This window comes from Pleurodeles waltl, chromosome 3_1, assembly GCF_031143425.1.
Source record: "Pleurodeles waltl isolate 20211129_DDA chromosome 3_1, aPleWal1.hap1.20221129, whole genome shotgun sequence".
Taxonomy (NCBI): Eukaryota; Metazoa; Chordata; class Amphibia; order Caudata; family Salamandridae; genus Pleurodeles; species Pleurodeles waltl.
In genome coordinates, this window is record NC_090440.1 from 97,258,919 (window position 1) to 97,284,486 (window position 25,568).

General features: G+C 44.6%; 1 protein-coding gene across 2 annotated transcripts in view; it reads left to right on the forward strand.

Annotated features, from left to right (window-relative positions):
• HTATIP2 (HIV-1 Tat interactive protein 2) overlaps positions 1-25,568 on the forward strand; it is a 133,364-nt gene that overhangs the window by 53,198 nt on the left and 54,598 nt on the right. For both annotated transcript variants that reach the window (XM_069221932.1, XM_069221931.1), the window contains exon 3: positions 1,837-1,944. In XM_069221932.1, the coding sequence (XP_069078033.1) occupies positions 1,837-1,944 (108 nt within the window). The remainder of the gene's footprint in view (positions 1-1,836; positions 1,945-25,568) is intronic.

Below are 25,568 nucleotides of genomic sequence, written 5' to 3' on the forward strand. Positions count from 1 at the left end.
ACACACCTCTTGGACCCATCTCAATCTGGATTCAGACCCAAACATAGTACTGAGTCTGCCCTCATGGCCTCTAGTGATGACATCTGGCTGATCCTAGACAAATCAGAGACAGCAGCACTCATCCCGCTCGACCTCTCAGCCCCATTCGACACGGTCTCCTACCGATCCTCATCCAGTGCCTCCACAGAACGGGTATACGCAGACTCGCTATCTGCTGGATCAGCTCCTTTCTCACTGGGTGCACCCATCTGGTGAGCTTGTCCCCTCCCAGAGCTGATCTGTGGAGTCTGTCAGGGATCCTCACTCAGCCCCACACTGTTGAATGTCTACATGACGTCGCTTGCCAATGTCGTCCAAGTCCACGAATCTGTATCATTTTGTATTGCGATGTCACCCAGGTCATCCTCTCCCTCTAGTCACTTGCTTTGCTTCAAAATACTTTGTGAATTTCCGGTGATTGGATTTGTTGGGACTTCAGCTTCGTGAGGATTCTTCTTCAATAAATCACAAGAATCTGACCATATATCATTGGACTGATTGGTTGCCTATCTGTGATTACGTATTACTTCATTATAATACTGTGCACGTAATTTTATCATATTTGTTTGAGTGCCTCACGCAGGTGTTCATCCTCTCCCTCTACGATGACACCTGCAACACCTGGATTAAGTTTCCACCTGTGGCTAAAGCCTCCCACTGGATATAGACCACCTGTAAAAATCTCAACTCTGACAAGACAGAGGAGGTACTCTTCAGAAAAGACACCTCTCTGTGGGCCTCGGCCTGTTGGCCTTCCCAACTAGAACTGACACTTGGACCATCCAAACAAGCTCGGAACCGAGGGAAAGTGTTGGATAATGAACTCTCAATGACCAGCCAGATAAACACAATTGCCTCCTTCTGCTTCCACACCCTCAAGCTCCTTAGGAAATTTTTCATATGGCTACCACCCCACATCTGAAGAACCCTCACACGAGCCCTGGTGACCAGCGAGTTGGATTATGGGCAACACACTGTGCATATGCATCACCACTCATCTCACCAAGATACTGCAGGTCATCAAAAACGCAGCAGCCAGACTCAAACTTCCATACTGCACTGACATTTCCACACAGCTCCAAAACCTCAATTGGCTCCCAGTTCACAAATGTGCACTCTTCAAGCTCCTCCCACAAACATTCAAAGCCTTGTAAATCTAGGCCCTACTTATCTGAACAACCGCATCAGCTTGCGCACTCCAATCAGAAACATCTGGCTTCCAACTCGTCCATAACTCTTGCATTCGAAGAGCCAGAGGCGGTAGGTGCGATTTCTCATACCTGGCTTCTAAAGCCGGAACAACCTTCCCCTGCACATCACTGCCACCAACTAAGTCTTTGGCTTCCACAGGAAACTGAAAACCTGGCTTTTCTAATAGGTACCAGCTAGGGCTGCCCATCCCTCCAGAGGCTCCAAGGCAACCTCTTAAGTGATATGTGTGTCATACAAATCTGTATAGCATAACATCTCAATATAACTACCTTGATGTAATAACTGCCGAAGTAGAAACCTGCAAAGTAACAACTGATATTCTCTTTCATCTGGTGGTATACGCAAGGGTGAAATACAGACAATTCCTAACGAGGTGCAAAACCTTTATTTGGAATTCCCCATATTTTACCCGTAACTGTAAATCTGGCACAAAGACTTGCCAGTAACATGGCACAATCGGGGTTTACATGGGATCTGCGACCAGGTTTTGCACCGAATCTAAATAAATCCTACGTTTCTCCTTTAGTTGATAAAGTACATGTTTCACAACATTGAACACTAATTCCCATTGTTTTATGCTGTCAGGTTCAAGAGGTGGTAGACTTTGAAAAGCTGGATGAATATTCTTCCGTGTTTCAAGACCACGATGTTGGATTCTGTTGTTTGGGAACCACGAAAGCTAAAGCTGGAGAGGCAAGTGAAAATATTCTTGTAAACCATATGTTTACAGAAATGTTCTTATATTTCTTTACATGCCTTTATTAACAGTGAGCTAAGTGACTGCAGAATTTGTTTTGATAACTGTGCACATATTATGAGAAATATGAGATGAGTTGCTTGTATTAATGTGGCAGCATATTTTAGTGAACGTAAAAAAAGGGATATTAACTATTTTCCAATGACAAAAAATGCAAGGAATTAGTGACTGTCTATTCCCCTGCCAATGATAACCCTGGTGATGTTAGCAGAAAGGGTGAAACGGATGTTAAAATAATAACTTCAGCCCTTTAAGGCTGCCATTGTGGTATCAAACCCGCAAGGTGTACCTACATTTTTTTTTTTTTTTTGTCTGCACAATAAAACGTTCTATATATACAAAATACACAGTCTTGAACAAGATTTGGTAAAATGAATATGCCTCTCTTCGGCACACTGGTACAGTGTTCACATTTTTGCAGGCATGTGCTATAAAAAGAAAACTTCCTACCACCTAAATATGGTGGCCATGTGCTTGCAAAAAAACGATTGCATATAATTTTGATAGAACACTACAGGTACTTCCTAACAGGGAGGTGTACTTAGAATAGGTATAGAAACACTTTTTTAGTTGTAATGCACATCACAGGAAAATATAATTCTTTTTTACACAAAAAGATACTATTGGCTTTGAATTACTCTAACCAGAAGAAATAGTTGAAACACACAAAGGGCGACTAAAAATATAAAAAGGACAAAGAACAGAAAGAAAAAATGCTTTGGCAATGTAAACTATTGGCCCACTAGCAGGCCACTGTATGTATGTGGTATTTCTATAGTGCAGACCTAGCCAAAAGAGAGTGGAGCATTGTACAGTAGCAAAGACAAGCATAAAGTCAAGGAGGTAGCTGATGTTGTGTTCTTTCAAAGAGGTGAGTCTTCAACTCTTTCCCAAATTGTAACTGCATTGGGGTGGTCCTGTTGAGTATGGGTATGTTGTTCAAGATTCTGGATGCACAGATGGAAAAAGACTTCTGCTTTGTTTTTTCTGGTCTATACCTTTTAGTCTGCTGTCTATGGTGTTCTGGCTGAGGATGTGTCGAGAACCACCGGAGGTGGTGAGCTTGTCTGGAAGACAAGCGGGGATGCTGGTTGAGATGATTTTGAAAACGGTGCAGATGGTTTTGGGCATGGTGCAGGCTGGCAAGGTGAACCTGTGGAGTTCTGTCAGGGGTGATGTGATCAGAATTGTGTGCCATCAGCAGTCTTGATTCTGTTATTTGTGTGTAGAGCACCTAACACCTCCACAGCAACTCCGTGTAGAGGTTGAAGTGCATTTCTTCTTAGGTGGATGTGGACGTGTGATCACTCACAATCCAAGAGAGCCAATGGCTGAATTGGACTGACCCACTGCTCCATGCTTTATGCGTTGGTGGGAGAAAGCAAAATGTGAATGACATTTGAATAGATAAATGTATGTAGAGCTGACAAAAAGCCCCTCTAGGTATGTACGTATGTATGTATGTATGTATTTATCATTGTTTCTATTACATCACGTGGCCAACACGTCTGAAACAGTATCTAAGCCAGGCCTAAAAAGAATAAGAAGCAGAGCTTGAAACTGAAATCTTTTCCCCTACATTTCCTTCTACATTTAGGGTTGCTTTTGAGTTCTGGAGATTTATAAAATGTCCAATGAAGGAGCCTGAAATTACCAAGAGTAGCCCTGCTGGGGAAAATGTACAAACCCAATGGAAAATCTACAGAAGTAAATCACATTAATGTGTGCGTGTTAATATATTGTTTTTATATTTCTACTTTATTCGTAAACAGGAAATACGTTTTCCTGTTAAGAAACTACTTGGCCTACACCCACAGAAACCCCGGAAAGGATTTAGCTCTTGCCTTTAACTGGAGTAATTTTACACGTGTTGCACAATAGGGAAACTTTCTTCAAAACCTTTGTCCGTACCCACACACTTATGAGTTTGTGGGTGTTCGCTGCATTTTGCAATGTCTCTTGTAACACCTCTTTTTAAGACATGTATCCCAAAATTTACAACAGTGGACAATTTGAATTACTGTCTGCTTTTCCACCATTCTAAATACAAATTGCTATTGGAATTCCACTAATCTTGATGCTGTGAGTAAAGGTTTGGAATTTACAATTGTAATTGGATTTTTTGCGCACCTCAGTGCGACGTAGTTGTGGTTAAAGTGCTGCAGGATTTTATTCGACGGTAATCTGGGCATCATCCTGGGCTCCTCTCTATCCATGACCTGCCAAGTCAACGCAGTCTCATCGCCATGCTTCCACACCCTCAGACTCCTTCAAAAGATCTTCAAGTGGATCCCCTCTGTCACGAGGAAGACAGTCACGCACACACTCGTCACTAGCAAACTGGACTACAGCAACGCACTCTATACCGGCATCGCCATGAAACTGCAATCAAGACTACAAAGAATCCAGAATGCAGCAGCCAGACCCAACCTGGATATCCCTGACACAGCCACATCCCCCCCCCCACCGCAGAGACCTACACTGGCTCCCAGTCAACAAGCGCATCACATACAAACTCCTGATCCACACCTACAAAGCACTGCACAACATAGGACCGGCATACCTCAACCACCGCCTCGCTTTCTACGTACCCAACAGATAACTCCGTTCTTCCCAGCTCGCCCTTGCAGCCATTCCCAAGATCCAAAAAGACACAGCAGGAGGAAGATCCTTCTCCTACCTCGCAGCCCGGACACGGAACACGCTACCTCTCAAGCTCAGACAGACCGCATCACTGAAGCAGTTCAGGAAGGACCTGAAGACCTGGCTTTTTGATTGAGCAGCACGCCCACAAACAGCGCCTTGAGAGCCTAAGTGTGATTAGCCGTGCTTTAGAAATTACTGATTGATTGATTCGACCGAAACATGCTCGCTAGCTGCTGCTATGCCATGCCACTGTTTGGATGACATCACCATCTACTCTGCTGAAAACTCACTGGACATGCTGTAACGAGAGGACCGTGTGCGCCAAATGGCACAGAGAATAGTTACACGGGTTACGCCATGTTTGAGGGCCTTTCTTAGTGCGCTTTCTTCCCAGTATGTGTTCTCGCCCGTTCCACTGAAGGGTGCATACAAGGGATGAGCGTGGAGGGAGTTACATTAAGAGAGTGTAATGTTTACATGACAGCATATTGGTATCATTTTAAAAGCATCCTTATTCGTTTGCTATTTAAATAATAATGTAATTGAGTTAACTGTTTCCAGGTGCAGCCGTTGTAATTAGGATTTACAATTCTTAGGAACAGCGTAAACCACGATAGCGCTACACTAAAATGAAGTCATTAGAGGGTTCAATTTTTTCTGCTCATCCTTTTAAAATGTGCTGAATGAACAATAGCCTTATTGAAGAGCAGCCATTTCACAGAAACGCTTTCCTTTCGTCTTTAACGTTATCAAAGCAGTTACTTTCCAACTCCTTAAGATGAGGCCGACTCGTCCCCGCGCATATTCTCAGCCTTGCAGCGCCTCTGAACGCGGTTTTTGGGGGGGAGGCGTTTTAAGGCGCTTGACCTTGAATTCACACAGTTGCGCCTCGGATGTACGCAGCGGCTTCGATGTTCGGCACCGAGTCGGGGGTTCTCTCGTGAAAGGCCGGAGCCCCGGTGACTTCCCACACTCGCAGCATCTTGGCAAACGGGTCCAGCGCCGAGGCTTAGGGAGCGAGGCTTCTAATCAGCTTGGGAGCGCGCGGGATTTGCCAAATCGTTCGGGCTTAATAGGCCATTGATAGGCAATCAAACAATATTTAGCTTTGTCCGGGCCCCGCAGTGGGAAAAGGTGCGGACACCTTGTCAAACGGGTCCCATTGAGGCGGCCTGACGGGTTAAGTGTGGGGGTCTCGGTGGCAGCGTGGGCGCCCGGCTTCAAGGCGCGCCTGTCACTTGTAAGCAGGCCCCGTGAAAGGGGGGACGCCAGCGCCTGACGGCCGGGCCGGCATTGAAGTCAGCACGGTGACTAATCTGCCCAAAGAAGTCCCATGGTATTTATGTCACTTAAATTTTCATCAAGGCGCCCGAGGTGGCAGGACTCTATTAAGGAGAGGATGAGACCGAACTCGAGCCAAACAAATTCGGGTCTCGCTTTAATCAAATTATCCCTCCGCTGGCCCTGGATTAGGGCCGGGGCAGCGTGGGTCTGGGCGCTCCTCATTGGCTGTTTTTTTTAAACCGGCCTAACTGCAGGCGTAGAATACACGCTGACTTTTTTTTTCCCCTAAAGTTTTAGTTTTCAAGTTGTTGCATCTCTACTGACGTGGTTATAAAAATATGCAAATTCAACAAAAGTACCATTTGTATATTTATTGGCTGACCTCTCATTGTAGCTTTGTTGTACAGCATTCTATCATTTTAGTATAATTTAGTCGCTTGCAGCTGGTATTGCATTACAGCGTGCAGACTGTGGCATTATGACTTGACCCTGCTATGTTATTTTAGCTTGGCTTTCGTAAGCCGCCGGATGTGCTCACTTTCATGCACAAGCCCTGATGCCTTTTTAGCATCATGTGTGCTTCAAGGCAGGAAAGGGTTAGCTTCAGAGGGATGATGGAGGAGACATGGCAGCCCTCATTATCTTAGACGGCTTTTGACTCGCACTCCATCCTCATCAGGGGAGTGCGCGAAATTGACATCGAAGGACCCACTGCCCGCTGGATTTGCTCCTTAACAGATAGTGCCTCAAAGTTTATCGCACAGCTCCACCCTCTTCAAAGCATACACAGTCCCTCTGGCCAGCATCATCCACACAGACAACATCAAGATCCTCTCATGCCAAAGACACGCAACTTCATCTCTCTCTCTCTTGGATAACACTCCCAGCAGAAGAAACAAGTTCACTGCCTGCATGTCCGAATTTGTTAACTTGATTTTCTTTGCTCATCACTGACAAGATAGAAGTAGTGATCTTCAGCAAGAACACCTCACCATGGGACTCCAACTGGTGGCTGGCTGAACTCTGACCCACACCCATCACCGACTCAGGAACTTTTGAAAAATCATCAACAACAAACTGGACATGACTGCATAAGTCAATGCTGTCACTGCATCCTACTTCAACACCCTGAAGATGCTGAGGAAGATCTTCAAATGGCTCCCAAGCAACACTTGAAAAGCTGTCACTTATGCCCTAGTCACCAGAAAGCTGGAGTATGGGAATACCCTCTGTGCCGGGTTCACCAAGCAACTAATTAGAAAACTACAAACCATCCAGAACTTTGCAGCCAGACTCCTCCTCAACCTCCCATACAGAACTAAAATCACACCTCACCTCACGGAGCTCCACTGGCTCCTGATAAACATGCTCATTTCAGACTCCTCACACACACACACACACACATTCAAGGCACTAAACAACAACAGTCCCAACTACCAGAGCCATCCCATCTCCCTGCAGCAACGACACAGACACCTGCGCTCCACGAGACTCATACTCTCACCCATACCAGGCTTACACAGAACCACCTCCGGAGGACGGACATTCTCTTACATCGCACCTAAAGCGTGGAATAGCCTCTCATTCCACATCAGAGCTTCCTACTCTCTTGAATTATGCAAGAAGCTGAAGACCTGGGTTTTCAATCAACCAGCCTGCCATAGGCAGGGCTAGGCGCATACACCTGCTCAGCAGCAGGATATCCTTGCTGTGATAGTGCGCTTTACAAATACACATAACATTAGAGGTGTTGTTAATATGCACACCTCCCCAGAAAACATACCCTGATTACTGATGTTCATTCATCAAAGACAAAACCACATCAGCCTGTGTGGCAGGCTGCCGTATTCTTGGTTGGCGGCAGCAGCAGCAGTAAGCCATGGATGCTTGTAGATTGATGGAAAATTGAATAAAATTAGAGAAAATCAGGTTATAACATCCTCTACCCTGCATGGACCCTTCCTGCGAGAGGGAGACAGCTGCTAACTTGAGAATTAGTCCAGTCACATGATGTTTAACTTTTGGTGCTCAGCGCCAATTAGACTTTTTCAGGGCTGTGGAAAATTTCTGTGGAAAATTTTAAATTGAATTACCCTAATGTGCTTACTGCACACCTGCACAAAGATTGCTTAGTGCAGTCTGGACTTGTCTTCCATACTATGGGATGGAGGTGGTTAACAACTAGAATACACAGTGAAATGCCTGGCGTTTGGACTATCAAGGACAGGAACTGGAGAAAGGTTCTGTATTTTTGCCCATGCTAACTCGTGGTGAAGAGAGGTGTCTGGATTTTGCTGGAAAAAGCACCAGGTAAGCGGAAGAGAAGGATCACATGCGACATTTGGGATCCCACCGATATCTGGTCCCAGCGATGCTTTATGCCTTTCAAGGTGGCTTGAAAGGAAATGGACTTAATTTTTGTTTTAGTTTTGCATTGGTTGTCATTGTATAAACAAAGTGTCTGCCGGACTGCAGAATCCCCCCCCCCCCCCAACACCCCCCACACCCTCAAGGAGTACAGATTTACAACTTTTGGAAGTTCACACAGTTTTCCAGATGTGCTAAGCAGCCCCAGGCACAGGTTTCCAGGCGATGATCTGGAATGGTTTAACAAACTGCTTTTCCACATGTGAAAATACACAAAAGTGCATTTTTTGCCTAAAGTAAAAAAACACAAATGCACTTGCTGATATAAATATATATATTTTTGAATTATTATTAATTGTTTCACTCGTCAAAACAGAAAAAATATTTTTTCTTGCGGAGAAACATCTTCTGCTACACCCCAACCAATTTGCAGGTGTTCGCTATCCCTTCCTGCTACAAAAGGGGTTTTATTCCTGTGCTCAACAGGAATACCTTTCCGACCATTTCCAGGAAGAAAAGAGCTTGGAGAGGAGTCTGAGAATACCCACAAATGTGTATCAATCAACTAAGAACCCCAAATAACGAACAACCCCCAAAATAAATACCACTAATTAATTATGAAAAAATATTCCTCTACAAATTTCCTGAAAAATGTATAAAAAATACAATCTAGTACACTACCCCCAGACCTCTAGAAAACTCCAAAACTGACCAATAACATAATTTTATTTTTATATTTAAAAAAATTCAGAAATGTTTTAGATATATATATATAATTTTAAAATATACATATTTAACATTCAGATGAACGTTATAAAAATTACAAATACATACTTACACGATATTATGCAACAATATTTAAGTTTTAGATCTTTAAAGCTATAGCCCCCGGGCCTCGACCCCGCCCTCTCCATGACACAGCAAATCAATGCTCTAACCGCCTCCTGCTTCCACACACTCCGCACCCTAAAAAAATCCTTCAAATGGATCCCCCCAGTGACCAGAAAGACAGTCACCCACGCACTCATCAGCAGCAGAATGGACTACGGCAACGCCCTCTACGCCGGCACCACACTCAAACTCAAACGCAAACTCCAAAGAATCCAGAACACAGCCGCGCACCTCGTCCTCTGCCTCCCCCGACACAAACGAATCTCACCACACCTAAAATTCCTACACTGGCTCCCCATAGACAAGAGAATCACTTTCAAGATCCTCATCCACGCACACAAATCGCTCCACAACACCGGCCCAACCTACCTCAATGAAAGAGTAAACTTCTACACTCCCACACGCAACCTCCGATCAGCCGACCTCGCCCTAGCCACCGTCCCCCGCATCCTGCACCCCACCACAGGAGGCAGGTCTTTCTCTTACCTCGCCCCCAAAACCTAGAACTCCCTCCCCACGACCTTCGCAAAACCAAAGACCTACTGGTCTTCAGAAAGAACCTCAAGACTTGGCTGTTCGACCAGTGACCTTCCCCGGCCCCCCCGCGCCTTGAGACCCTCACGGGTGAGTAGCGTGCTCTACAAATTTCTTTGATTTGATTTGATTTGATTTAGTTACCAATGATAATACTTGCCTCGATATACTTTGATATTTAGTACCAGCGATATTCAGACTTGTATATTAAGGGTACACACCATTATAAGGGCCAAAGTACTAGATCTATAAATATAGTGAGAAGAGGCTCAGGGCATTTTCGTTCACAAAGTTCGAATTGTTCCTTGCCCTGATGACTACCTACTTACCCTGCTTCTGTTACTTTCCTGTGGCCTTGCTTTCTGGTGACTTGGAAACCGGCATGCTGAAGCCGCTGTGTCCGCAGAGTCACTCATGACTTTAGCAGCCTGTGGGCTGATGATGGATAAAAGCCGATGGACAAAAAGTAACAGAGTCCTTGTTAAACTAACTTGATCCTTTGAATTCTAACTTATCCATTTGACGAAATTGTGTGATCCTTGGTCTCTTACTTTGTCTCCCTGCCCCATCTTCCTTTACATGCCAGTTAGCTGGTGTACCCTGAGGTGCTTCATATTCTGATGTAAAATAATTGTAAATATTAATTCAATGTTTCTTTTCTGTTTTTTGGCCTTGACCATACTCATGATCTACCACCCTCTTAGTTCCCCTACAATGTGCAAATATTGTCCTAAATTTGAATTATTGCAGTCTCGTGCGCAAAGACCTTTGTCTGATTGTGAGCTTGTTTTCAAGGCGCCTCCTAAGAGCCTGTGGCCCTCTGCGTCGGTAGATGCAAGTGATGGCATAATTTGCTTGTGGAAAACCCTCGTGCAAATGAGGGAACGCCCTCGGAAGGTAATACTGGCTCTATATGCACAAAAGCGTCTGCGTCTCCTGCAGTAATACCAAACTACCCTGGGACCCCAAAAAGTGGGCGTATCCGCCTGTTGCGCCCACCACCCTCCACCTGGGTTCTTTCTGTAATACAGCCCCAGAATTGCATGTGCGGAGCTGTCTGCGGAAGACAATAGTAATTGCTTCACTGGATTTCAGCAAATGTGCAGCAGTCCTTAAAAGAACATAGGAATTTTGGTTTAAAGACAGTAGAGAGTAGGAATCACTACAAAGTAATACCCTACTGCCTAAATCAGTAGGGTAGGCAAGTATGGAAATCAATATGACTCATTATTATGGAGACGTCCAGAGATGGACCCCTGTAGGTAAGTAGACCATGTGGCCTGATTAACACCTGCTGACACTAACATCTGTGCTACAGCAACAGATATTTTGTTTCTTCCAAGTCCCACAGGCACTAGAACTAGTGTGATATTTGCTCTGCATTATACAAATATCTTCTTAAATTTGAAAGACTGAATTCTACAGTCTTGATCTTTGCAATGTCACGATTTTTGGACTGTATGATTTGTACGAAAAGTTTACAACACCGCTTGAACCAATAACGAATTGCTTAGTCCACCAAACTGTGCCACACATCTTCTATTCCACTAGGTCCCATGTTGGATTGCCAGTGCGCCACTGCTGTGCAGAGGCAGGCTGGGCACTATTTTGCAGCACACTACCTCCTTAGTATGGGTATCTGATATCATCAAGAATTCGTCTTTGGAAGTCACATCCATACAAAAGCTCCTCACACTAGGTTTGCAGACAATGTGAACTGTGTGCTCTTCAGTATGCATTTCTAGCTTAAATTTGAAAACTCAAATACTGCTCTGCTTAGATCAGTGGTTCCCAACCTTTTGACTTCTGTGGACCCCCACTTTTTCATTACTGGAACCTGGGTACCCCCACTGAATCCTTATTGGAGTCCGAGGACCCCCCCCAATGACTCATTACTGACCTAATCTATTAATATTATTTAATTTTCTAAGCAGTCACGAACCCCCTGAGGAGGCTTTGTGGACCCCCAGGGGTCCCCGGAACACAGTTTGGGAACCACTGGCTTAGATCGTTGCCTTCACTTTAAGTTTGTGTTGTGCCATTTTGTTACCAGTCTTAGCAATATTCCTAAAGACAATATATTATGTAGTAACCAAACACTCCCTGAGGCACAGATGTCCCTGTTGTAATTAAGTATTTCTTGGCTTGTTAGTGCCCCACTTGTGTGTGGAGGTTTGCTACTCTGTGCTTCTCAACAGCATATTCCAATCAGGTGTCCCGCCATGTAAACTGAGTATGGCTGGTCCTGAAAATAGTACCTATGTGGTACCTGCCATGTTGCGGCCTTGTTTCTCTGGTTGCCAGATAAGATACCAAAATCCTGCTAGGCACACAACCACTATTGGTCGCCTGGGCAGTTGTGGAATTGTAGCCTTGTTTGGCATCTCTTTCCATGTTAAACTGAATGGCATTTCTGGGTGGCAGGGATGCCACCGGGTGGTGCTGATTATAGGCTGAGGTGGAGAGGCTGGCCCTGTCCTGCCAGGACTGGCTTCGGACAGTTCCCTAATAGTAGTTGAGTTGACAACTCCTATGCTATCGCTCTAGCTTAAGGAAAAGGAATTAACAGTGTGACTGTCCCTCACACTTCTTCATCCATCACGCGATAACTGCACGTTGGTGGTTCTCACACACAACAGGGAAACACTTCCCACATACGATCAAAACAAGACAATAACTTTCCAACCACACACCCTAAACGGTGTAGCAAGCGTTTCAGCTCCCCACATGGGGGTAGTAATCAGCAGCGGTTTCTTCATTGGAGCGTGGGGTCGTTGCCCCATTGCTCCCAGTCCCCATATTCATTTTTTTACTTTACTTTTGAATCCCAGCTTGGGAGGGGCGGGGTGAGGGGCTGGAGCTTGAATGGTGATGTGTCTCAGCTCTGGGCCTCCTTGGGGTGAAGTGCGCATGTCGGGTAGGACGGGTGCCTTGCTCTGTCCAGACTGACATGCGCACTTGAACCCTCGCCTGCCTGCAATGATAGAAGCCCGGGGTGGATTACATCCACAGCTCCCTATTCTCCAAAGGGGCGATGGCAGCCCCTGACCAAGCCAATCCTCACGCTTCTCTCATGATGTTTACAACAAGGGAGTAGCATATAGATAGGCTCGCTCAGGAGTTGCAGGGGACGAGCTGGTGAACAGTGAACTGCACTCCTCTGCATGCCTGGTCACGAGTATTCTCTTCTCTGTGACCGTGACTGACCGGACGGTGAGTGTGCCCGCTCATTTTTGTTTAAAATCGATAGGCAGCTCCTGGGCAGGGGGCAGCAAGTACGGGCCATGTGTGTCTGAAGGCAGCCTCTGCACACGTTGCACCTCTGAAAAGTTACAAAAAGTGTAGGTTATCAGCTCACTAAGCAGACCTTGGTTCGGATCCCAGCTCCCAAGCGTGTCATTGTGTGACCCTGGGTGAATAAGGTCACCACTATCTGTGCAGTTTACAAATACAAAACGAAATAGCTTTGCAAGAATTGAAATTCTTAAGTTTATTTTCCACCTGGTCTAGTTTTTATGCGTACATCTTTGTGCAAGCTATTGTCATGACTCTCCATCAAAGCTTTTCTACAGCGTATGCCAAAGTATTTGACATGTCCCAGATAACGTGAAACAGACAAGGAGTGGAATAAAACAAGCTCTCTAGTTTGGACCAAACCCCACTCTTCCCCTTTCGAGGTTAGCCATAGATGCTAATAAAAGACATGCTTCTTTCGTGCTGACATGCCAGGGGTGCGTGGGAAGTTACTCACACTTTTTGGGCACAGTGCAAGCCTTGTGACTGATAGCATTGTCAGTAAAGTCTTAGCTGCTTTGAGCCAACATTGCTGTGTAAAATGTGCTTACATAGTGCTGTGTGTATTACACAGCAAACTAAGTTCTCACCTTCTTTCATGCACATTATAATGCTTCCCAAAGTATTCACCTCAGCAGGCTTGGACCCAGTAAAAGCCATGCCCATCTTGCATGTATGGTTTTGAATTCTGTCCTGCATCAGAAAACTCCCAGTTTTGTTAGATATTAAAAACAGAGTTCTACTGAAGTATGTAACTTTCTCAGTATCACACAGTGCTGCAGAGTAATATTCCTGGGATCAGAGCCCATGTCTTCTGGTTTCATATTCTGTTGTAAAGAACAAGGTATTTGGCCTGGTGAGTAACTCAGCAGCATTACTTAGATTGAATTGCACAAAAAAGTGTCCCTTCAAAACTGAACACAGGGTCCTCCTGGGAGCCTCACAAGGACTTGTATGGGCAGAGCTAAATCAGCAGTGACAAGTCAGTCTTACTAATGCTATACACACAACTAGTACAGTGGAGGACTGCAAGGTATCACGTCACACTACGAAACAAGATTTATTTTACTTGGCTCTTATACATAGAGCCCTTTAGATCAGTGTTTCTTAACCTTTTGACTTCTGTGGACCCCCGCTTTATCATTAATGGAACCCTTGTACCTCCACTCAATCATCATTGGAATCCAGGGACCCCCACTGAGTCATTACTGAAAGCTGTGGACCCCTGAGGAGGCTTCGCGGACCCCCAGGGGTCCCCAGACCATAGGTTGGGAACCACTGCTTTAGATCGTTTTTTGGGTAATTGAATGAAAAATCCACAATTTTGCAATGATTATTTCGAAGTTTTCATGGGGAGGATGATCAGATCCTCTCAGGAGGACAAGACTTGTCTGGCAAGCCACAACAATATTGTAATATTTCCTTCAGTGCCTACTGATTTTTAGTCCATTTCTGTGCATGTTATGCTGCAAATGGCAGCATTTAGTTCTGTTTTTTTCCAGTCTTGTTTTTTGAGGAGAGGAAACACCTTACCGAAAGTCAGTCTTACTCACTTTGCTAGCTCACCGATTCCTCCTCCATGCAGGCTGCTTCGCCCCGCCAGTTTTAAAGTTCACCAGCCGCCACTGATAGTGAGTGCTATAAAAATGTTGAAATACAGTGCAACAAAATATTTACAGTACAAGTTGATTTTTTTTGTAGCCACATCTCTGATCATGCCACCACCATTCACTGGCCAGACACATTGAAAGCAGTATCACAGTTCCCATACACCAAAGATAGAGACCGTGTTAAAATATTTGCATTTGCAAACCTCTGCAGCGGGAGCTGAGACAAACATTCAATTGAAGCTCACATAAAATGTGACAGAATCTATTTGCTTTTTCTGTACAATGACTAGGTAAATATGAACACTTCTTTGGGTACTTACCAAGCAAATAAATGCACTCTATTTCTCCAGGGGCGTTAAAAACCGTAGACAGTGCGTACTTCTAACTGGATATGCTAGCCCAAGAAGGCCACCACGTTTAAACAAATCCCTGGCCTCCTCTTGATGCTGATTCAGTGACCTCACGCTTCAGAGGCTAAAAGATGGCTACATAGCAGGAGATTTCTGCAACTCCGTAGTCTCTACTAGAGAGTTGTATAATGATAAACTCGTTCATCGCCCTCAGATTTTTTAAAACAGTGAATACTTTGTAAACAGTGGAAAGGACACCTCACTATGAATACGTGTAATCTCTGCCCACCATTCGGTACTCCCTGATTATTGTATACTTTTACAACATATGTATGCATTTGTTGTTTAATGCAGAATAGGTAATATCAGTTGAGCAGTTAACACCACGTAATTGACGTCTTGATGTTCTGGACCAGTGTATTTCCTAACTCATATGCTTATATTCATTTATCCCAGTGCATAAATATACCAATGGAACGTGTACATTTTAAATGTGCGAAATACAGACTTGTATATAAAACTGCAGTGTCAGTATTAAAATGTCCTCTATGTGTACTAGATTGTCTACATTAATTCTGCACTGGAAATTATATTGTTCAACTATGCAAGATGTGTTAGTTTGTGGAACTGACATTAGCTTATGCGAATTCCTGAAAGGAACTCGCTGGTATTGTGCTAAGTGTAGGTGCTTCAGCAGGTCAGGTGATTTCTTAAGAACAAACAAAAGCTCTCCTTTTTAGTTTCCTCAATCACTTGATTATCCATTCTTTTCTTTTTACCCATCTTCTTTCCTCTCCTGCTCATACTGTAAATTAACCTTTGTTTCTGCCCTTTTAAATCCCCTTCCATTCACCACTATCTCTGATCATCCGTCCCACTCTTTCACTTATTATGATTATCCCACAGATCCTCTTCTGCATTAGTCAGCCCCTTCTGTTGTGATCTTCAAAGTCTCCCCTTACCCTTTTGAATGCCTTGGTTCTTTGAAATGCTGCAGGAATCCTATTACTCCCTTCCTCCCATCTTCTGACCCCATAGTTGCAGCTCACAGCAGTGCTAGTATTAGATGCATATTCGCTGCAGTGGATAAACCTGAAATAAGTTTTATTACCGGCATCCTCCGTCGCAGGCGTGCCTTGCTTAGTGTCAGGGTTTAGGTCTTTGGTGTAACCAGCACCACCTGAATGTCCCTTTTGACAGTGAGCATTAGTATGGCCCACAGGTCAACAGATGCCTGAAAAAATAGAAAAGGACACCGACATTGCAAGACCTTGGGTGTCTTACTGTGCCTTGGTCCCAAATCTGCCTTTGGGAAGAAGAAGAGAAGTGGAGATTCCAAACCGGTGGAATCAGGTCAGTGACCACCACACCAGCAGTCCCTTCAGGACCTCCAGCAACTTAAGACGTTCCAGAGAGGAGCCTAGGAGGGACATGGGTTTGGTAGGTGCAGAGATGACCCCTCAATGGAGTCCTCTGCTGCAAATCAGTCACTTCCCCCTCCCTTCCCCTGACCACATCACACCTGTCAGGGAAAGCTGGAGGCACTTCCTAGGTCAGTGGGAAACCTCAGCTCAAATCAATGGGTGCTCACCATCGTAGGGGAAGGTTACTGCCTCGAATTCCACACAACCCTTCCCAGCATCCATTACCGAGGTCCAATACAGACCAGACCAGAGTGCAGACCATCTTCTGAAATTGTGAAATGTGACGTTCTGGACCTATTAGTTCTACTTCAAATGTATATAGTATGATCTACGGTGTGATCGGCCCCACAGGAAAGAAAGGAAAACATTATTTAAGGGGCAAGAATCCTCACCCACAAAGTGGGCATGTTTCATCATAGGATTGTATCCCATGCTAGGTGGGTGGTGCAGTGCCTAAACAGGGGCTGTTTAGTCAGGATCTTTTCACTGTCCTTGTACTCATGTATGTCATTGATAAATATGGTTGTACTGTTATATGGATTAGAGAATCAAAATTGTCGATCGCACCCCATAGAACTTTAGACCTTTATTTATGGGAACTGGGATCTACGGCAAGATTAAAAAAGCAGAGTACCAGTTGAACCTCAGGTGTTTTGTGTGGTCTCTCGCCTATGGTTGACGTGTTTTACGCTGTATTGCCTCCTATGGTCAAGGGGCGTTTCTTCAGGGCCTTTTGGTTAAATCCTATTATATGTGATCAGTGCCTAATCCTATTGTGATGTGATTATTCTGATGCACGCAGTACTATGTGTTACACCAGATGATTCCTTCATCCTTACTTTTGGTGACTCACTTGTTCCAAGCAATGTATCTGCTGAGGCATGAAAATATACCAGCACACAAATATTATACATACGAATTTATCATTGGTATGAAGAGCGGTGTCTCATATCTGATGATGATTCTACGCATTCCAACAACAAGCATATGTGAGCTGACCCGTGCAATTCACTTGTGATCCCTGCAATGCAAATTTGCTCTGAGTCTGATATGTCACCCGTGTTTTCCCTCGAGACCTCTCTGCCTCTATAGCAGTGGTTCCCAACCTGTGGTCCGGGGACCCCTGGGGGTCCGCGAATCCTTCTCAGGGGGTCCGCGAGAGTCTAGAAAATAAAAAAATATTAACAAATATTGACAAATTAGATCCCCAGCTTCCAATAATGACTCAGGCGGGGGTCCCCGGAATCCAATGATAATTCCGTGGGGGTACCTGGGTTCCCTTATTGTTAAAGTGGGGGTCCACAGAAATCAAAAGGTTGGGAACCACTGCTCTATAGGATACGGATGAGCCAGCACCCATGGACATGAGCTGCCCAAAAAAAAAAAAGAAAAAAGGGGACTGAAGGAGTAAAAATGTATATATTTTAAAACTGCTTGTTTTATTTTTATGAAAGAGCAAATGCTCCTTTGTTTTTTTTTTTTATAAAACGTAGTCAAAACTAGTCAACTAGAACAGGGCGTCTTGGGATAGTCCTTAACCTGTATGTTATGGTGTGCCTGCTTTGTCCTACTCATGTTCTCTGGTTCCGAATGGTAAATGAGAACCAAGCACATGTCTTTTTATCTGTCTCATTAAGAAGTTAATGAGGATCAGGGGCCTTCACCTCCTGCCAGCACATAACGTGGGTCATGTGACTGTAGGTGATGACTGCCCCAGTAGGATACACACTGCATTATGACATCCACAGTCATGATTTATAGAGAATGTACTTGTTCGTAGCAGTCTTAATGATTCATAGCAGTTGTGAAACTGACCAGAATTATTAACGCTGCATGTTTCTTTTCATCTCTCTTGAACGAACCGCGTGTCTTTCAATCTGTAAACAAGTTAAGTAGGAAACCTCTGCCAGGAGATCCTGCAGGTCATGTGCCTGGGTGATGCTGATAACTATGGCTGCCATTTTGAATCAGTCATAATTTCGATAGAATGTACCTGCTCGTAGCAGTCCTAATGTTTTAGAACAGTTGTGAAACTGACTAGCGTTATGAACACAGACTGTTTTAATTTGCCTCTATGATGGGTTTACTTATGACAAGGTACTATTATCTTCTGACTGCTCAAGCCGAGACTCATGTCACTCTACACGTAGAGCTGCCATTTTGTAGTGCATAGATGTGCAAAATAATAAGATTAATGAGTTAGTTGTGATCTAAAAAGAAAGAGATAGTACTGATAGCACTCATATTTTTGACAGTCAAGGAAAAACAAGATTTATGAACATCAACCCAGTTCATTACTACAAACAAGGTGAAAGGCATGTTTATTACATTTTCGCCCAGCAACGTATCCTACATATGAGGGAATGCTTTTATCAGCCTGGCATATAATTCAAGAGGATAATTACTAAAGTGTATTCACATGTGTGAAGTAAGAGTTTGAAAGAAATCTTAGTGGGTAACTTTATCTTGCAGCATATGTTCACTCACTGTGATAGTGATGCCATACGATATATTGATTGGATACCCAGACACCCATCTGTGATCATACATAGAAATATTTTTTTGTAAACATAATTTATTGAGTTTTTGTAACTTCACTCCATGCTTAGTGATACATAGAAAGATGTTTTCGAGTTCAGTTCGTATGCAAATAATATGTTTCTTTGGTGGTTTCTGCAGCTGACTCCATGGTATCTCATCATTGAGTCCTACTCTAGAGGTATCCAATTTAAACAGCCATTGCTGTTTCGTTAGTAAGAATTGTGTTTTGGAGCTGTGGCATACCTACATCATTTCCAATACAATCCACTTCATGTCATTTGGTATATGTTGGAATTCCAGGAAATGTGCAGAATGTTTTGTGGTAGGGCGTTTTCACCAGACTTCTATGTTCATTCATTCTTAGTGTGACTGGTCTAGCGGTCATTCCCACTTACCTTAATCCACATGCACATATGATCAAATGCAGTCATTTTTTTGCATTACAGTTCATGGTGTTCCATAACCCCCAGGGTCTCTTCCAGCCCCAAATTCACTGCTTTAGTTTCCTTTGTAAGGTGGTATATATTGCAGTGTATCTGTGGGATGCCCAAACTCATCATCAGGGATTCTGTTTGTACCTTCTCTTTGGGTCTAGTGTGGATAAACTGTCTTTCAAATTTGGGGATCTTTTAAAAGCAAAGTGAGCTTTTTCAAGGGATAATACCATGTCCACCTTCTGGAGAAAAAGGTTCAGAATCTGTTACAAAAGAGGAGTCCAAAAAGGACCACTCCCTTTGGCCAATCAATGACCCCTGGTCATGGAACAGGTTCATCCTCTCTGAATACTTTCTCATATGTTCAATCTCCAGAGACCTCGTTACGTTGCTATGCCAAGGTGACTTCATGTGAGCACTGGATCTGAAAGACACATACTTCCATATCCTAAACCACACAGTTCATCGTCAGTACCTTCGTTTGGTCGTATGTGAACAACACCCGTCAGAGTCACTACAGCTCCAAGGGTGTTTACAAAGTGCCTTGCGGTGGTAGCAGTGCACATGCACAGAAACAACATGCACATCTTACAATATTTAGATGACTGGGTGATCAATAGCAGAAACAAGCGACAATACCTAGCACATTCTCAAAAAGCAGTTTCTCTACTTCACAACGTAGGTTTCATCATCCATGCGAAAAACATTGCACCTCCAGCTGCAGCAGGTTCAGCGCTTTCTCAGCTCAGTCACCAGTGCTTTAATAGGTAAGGTTTACCCCAATCATCAGAGGGTGATGATGGCATTCCAATACCTCTTTTTCAGATACATCATTCCATTACTGGTCAAACTGTCGTGAAACTATTAGGGATGATAGCTTCTTGCATAGCAATTGTACTATACGTCAGGCTGTACATGTGCCCTCTACAGGAATGCTTCGCGAGACAGTGAGCACAAGCGAAGGGGAATTAGGAAGACCTGTTGTTGGTACCGAACACAGACTAGCACACTCTGGTTTGGTTGAACAGCAATAATCTGTTGCTCACCAGGCCTTTCCTAGATACTTTTCTGTAAGTGATCACCACCACCAGTACATCTCTCTTGGAGTGTGAAGCTCACCTCAGTCTTTTGAAGGAACTCAGGCTGCTCAGAAAAATGGTTGCCACATTAACTACCTGGAATTTCAAGCCATCAGACTTGCCTTGAGATCATTCCTCTCACTTCTGCAAGGAAAAACAGCAGTAATAAATACAGACAAAATAATAGTCATGTTCTACATCCAGAAGAAGGGCGGCACCCATTTCCCCTAGCTCTATGTAATAGCTCATGTGATTTGGTACTGGGCAATCCACAACAATATTTACCTGTGGTGGAATAATTTGCTGGGAGTGAAGAATAACATTTCAGACCTTCTCAACAGAAAATATCAACAAGTCCATGAGTAGAAACGCCACCCACACGTCCTTCACTTTCAATGGTGGGAGATTTGCGAAGATAGACCTGTTTGCCACTCTTGAAAGTGCAAAATGTCATAACTTTGGGCCAGATGTAGCAAAGAACCAATTTGCGACTTGCAAATTGCGAGTCCCTGCGACTCGCAATTTGCAAGTCGCAAATTGGTATGCAGTACGATGTCTCAGACACCGACTGCGACTCGCTATGGGGTCGCAATGACCCACCTCATTAATATTCATGAGGTGGGTCGCAAATTGCGGCCCCATAGCGAGTATAGGCACTCGCAAACATGGAGGCCTGCTGTCGTCAGCAGACCTCCATGTTCGTGACTGCTTTCTATAAAGCAGTTTTTTTTTTTTTAAGTGTATCCCGTTTTCCTTAAAGGAAAACGAGCTGCACTTAAAAAAAAAAACGAAACCTTTAGTTTCGGTTTTTTTTCAGGGCAGGTAGTGGTCCCTTGGACCACTACCTACCCTGAAAAATTATTTTTGGGTCCATTCACAAAGTGGAAGGGGTCCCATGGGGACCCCTTCCAATTTGAGAGTGGGTTACCATCCACTTGAAGTGGATGGTAACTGCAACACCATTTGCGACCGCGTACGTGGTCGCAAATGGTATTGCATACCACTCAGAATCGCAAATAGGAAGGGAACACCCCTTCTATTTGCGATTCTGAAATATATATTGCGAGTCGGTACCGACTCGCAATATGCATTTCTGCATAGGGAAACGTGTTTAGCGAGTCGCAAACGGCAATTTTTGCCGTTTGCGACTCGCTAAACGTTTCCTACATCTGGCCCTTTGTCACCAGGTTCCTGCACCCAGAGTCCATGAGCAATGCACTAAGGAAGTAGTAGTCAGGGATATTTGCCTACATTTTCGGTCTCCGTTTTGTGTCATACATAGTGAGGAAGATGTCCATGTCACTCATCCTAGTAGCATTAACCTGGGTGAGACAGCTGTGAAATTCAGTGCTTCGGTAGCTGTCAATTGTCATGAAAAGCTCCAGCAAAGCAGACATTTTCATTCCCCATCAGGTTCAGCACAGACACTCAGATCTTAAACGGCTGAAGCTTGCATTCTGGCACCTGAGTTCCTAGAGTTTAGTTATTGGAATCTCCCAGAGTAATGCATGGTTATCCTGCAGGAGATCGAAAGCCCACTACTTACTTTTGTTGTGCTACTAAGTGGAAAAGGTTCATGCATTACTGATTCTCCAGTTAGCCCACTTTAGAGATTCTGTGCAGGTGATTGTTTCTTAACTTCTACACTTAAACAGCACCACCCTTGGCTACACTACATGTAACCGCAGTGCCAGTATATCTTCAGAAAGGACAAAATTCTTCCCTGGTCTGAAAATACAGCTTTAATGGAGGATCTAAAGAGGGTAATACCCTCAAATCTTCTCTGGTGTCTCAGTGCGTCTCACGCATTGAACGGGATCTCCCTGTGAACTCATATAATTACAGTTCTTGTCTTGGAAGGTGGCTTTCTTAACTGCAGTCACCTGAACTGGACACTTTAGTGAGTTCCAAGCATTTACAGTCCAAGAACCATTTTTTCAAATTCACAAAGATGGAGTAGTTCTTCACACAATTCCAAATTTCTGCTCACGGTTGTTTTACCTTTCATCATGAACTAGACCATTCAGCTTGCCTGTCATATTTCCACAATCAGATTCTGCAGTGGAAAGGGCCTTTCTCATTTTGGATAACAATAGAGCATGAGTGTGCTTCATCAATAGAAATGAGCCTTTTGGAAAGCATGCTGTGCTTCTAGTAGCCTTTGCCAAACCCCACAGGGGCCGCGCCATCTCTAAAGCTGGCACTGCTGAGGTGAATAGCTAATTGCATTGATATGGCAAGGTTAAGAGCACACTCCCTATGGTCTCTGTAGCCCACTCTAAACGCAAAAAGGTAGCAATCCTAGCTTCTTAAGGTAACATACCTTTAACATATATCTGTAAGGCTGCACTTGGTCAGTGTTTCATGCTTTGACCAACCACCAACAGGCTTTAGTTGTCCATGCAGTCGTAACACTTTTTGAACATCTGCATCTTTTACTTACTAACCACCACTTTGGATCATGTGTATCTACAGCCACACATGCTACAAATTGATAATGTTAGTAACCCTTCAACTATTTGTTCATAGCATGTAGTGCAGTAGATTCACATGAGCCCAGCCTCCTCCTCCTTTTGTTAATTTTGTCAGAAGAAAGATGTAAATGTGTTAGCTCTGGCAGCATTAGGATGAGGAAAGGGGGTGTTTGTTTGAGTTCTGTGACTTTCCATGTATTGTCGGCCCATCTAACAGAATATTTTTTAAATGTGGCAGGATGCGAATCATTTGGAGGCCTCAGTGTTTTTGAGTGTCTTCCTGGAGAGAGGTGTGATATCAATAACAATAGCTTTGCTAGAAGAATTGTTTTCTTCAAAGAGGAAATTGCTGTTGTTGGAGGCAGGTGGTTGGATGAAGGTGTAGGAGGCTAAGATAATTTCTCTCTAAAAGCCAGTAGTCGCAACCCCGCACATACCATTTTGATTTAAGTTCTAGTACCAGTGATAGGGGATGATAAAAGAACAAGATCAAGAAAGGATCAGACTAATCCAAGGTGATGGGATCCATGCTTTGAATGTAGCATTGTTTGGCACTAATAGGGTCAAGGATAGAGCCTTTGCCAGGGCTATAGTTAGTACAGAGTTCAAGTATGGTCACTCATTAGAGAAAAGAGGTAATTTCCAAAGTGAGATGATTTATTACTCCTTGTAAGAAGCTGGCCTGGTGTGTGGTGGGTACCTAAGGTACTTACACCATATACCAGGTCCAGGTATCCCCTATTAGTGTAGTGTAGGCAGTGTCTAGAAGCCAGGCTCTCTAGAGGTAGCTGTGGATGAGCAGCCAAGGCTTACCTAGGAGACATGCCGGCCCAGTGGGAAACTCATCACAACATTGACGCCGGCTCGTAATTGAGCCGGCGGCAATGTTGCGGTGCGTCTGGTGCAATAGCTCCCGTTGCGCTTTTCACTGCCAGTAATTCAGCAGTGAAAAGCGCTATGGGGCTGTCCATGGGGCCCCCTTTCCACTAGCCTTTGCATGATGGTCAGACCGCCATGTAAAGGCTGGCGGAAAGGGGAGTTGTAATCCCAAGGGCAGTGCTGCCCTGGCGGATTATGACCACTGAGACTGCCAGGCTGTCGACTGGTGGCAACCTGGCGGTGCCGGCGGTCAGACTGTGGCAGCTCTGCCACGGTCATAATATGAAGGCAGGACTGCTGCTTTTGCAGCGGTCCTACCGCAATTGCGAGTCTGGCGGTCCCAGGACCGCCAGAATCATAATGAGGCCTCAGTGTTACAAAAATAAGGGTACTTTATTTTAGTGACACAATTACCAAAAAGTACTAGAGAGACAACCCTCCAATAGGAGGTAAGTAACACACTAGATATGTACACTAGTAATCAGAAATAGGCATAAATAGCAATAGAAAACGGTGCAAATAGCAATAGACAATAATGGTCCTGGGAGGAGTCCAAACATATACTAAAAAAATGGAATGAGAAAGCAGGATCCCCTAGGTAAGTGGAATGTGTAGATGGGCGCTGGGGGCACTAGGAAACCCCGAAGATAAGTACCACTGTGCCCCCAGCGACTAGGAAGAAAGGAGTAAGTTACTGGATTTTCCCCAAACCACCCAAAAGGCCTAAAAAGAAGAAATGCAACACGCCAGACAATACTGCAAGAAACCAGCGTTGGATTCCTGAAGGGGAAGACCTGTGGAAGAAGGTGACCAAGTCCAGAAGTCGCAGGAGTGTCCGTGGTGGCAGGAGCCACTATCCACCCATCTGTGGTTGCAGGAGTTGGTCGACTGTAGGATGGATAAAGTCAGCAATGCAACCCGGAGCCAGAGAAGAGTTCCTGAAGGATGCAGTCGATGTCCCACGCCGGATGGAAGATTGCAGTCGGTTAGTGGCGTGGAAAAGCCACCAACAAGCCTTGGCAAAGGCAGAAGTCACAGTGAAGCAAAAGTGGAGCTGCCGGGGACAAGCTAGGTCCAGGAGGACTCAACTCCTGGGCCCAGTCCTGGTGGGGGGCCCTCACCAAGGCAGAGAGTCCACAGAAGAAAAGGCAGCCCCCACAGGAGACCCACTGGAAGAGGAACCAGGAGTCGCAGAGGAGCCTATGCAGCACAACTGGGGAAGGGTCCCACACCGCAGGATAAGCACGCAGAGGACTGTGCGTCGCAGGAAGAAGTGCTGGGGCTACACAGAGCCTGAAGATGCTTTTGAGGAGATGCCTACAAGCCTTGGTAGCTGTAAGAGACGTTTTGCTGGGTCCAAACTGGAATGGCATGGCAAGCAAAAAAACTGATGGATTAAACCCAGATCTGTGACTGGGGGTGAATGTTTGATTTGCTCTACATTCCGTCCATCATCCTTTGTTTTTGCATTTGTTGCCCCAAGTGGGAAGGGTTTGCCCAGACGTGGGTCCCGTGCTTGCTATGCCACCAGATTCAAGCTAGCCTGGCTGATGAAGGGTGATACCCTGAAACCGTTCCCAGGATGCTTTTTTCTGGTCGAGGGAGGACCTGGCCTGGCAGTTGGGCTGGACTGTTCCCATGGGGAACAGGGTCAAGACTGATTTGCATATGGCTAGGTCCAAACTGGAATGGCATGGCAAGCAAAAAAACTGATGGATTAAACCCAGATCTGTGACTGGGGTGAATGTTTGAT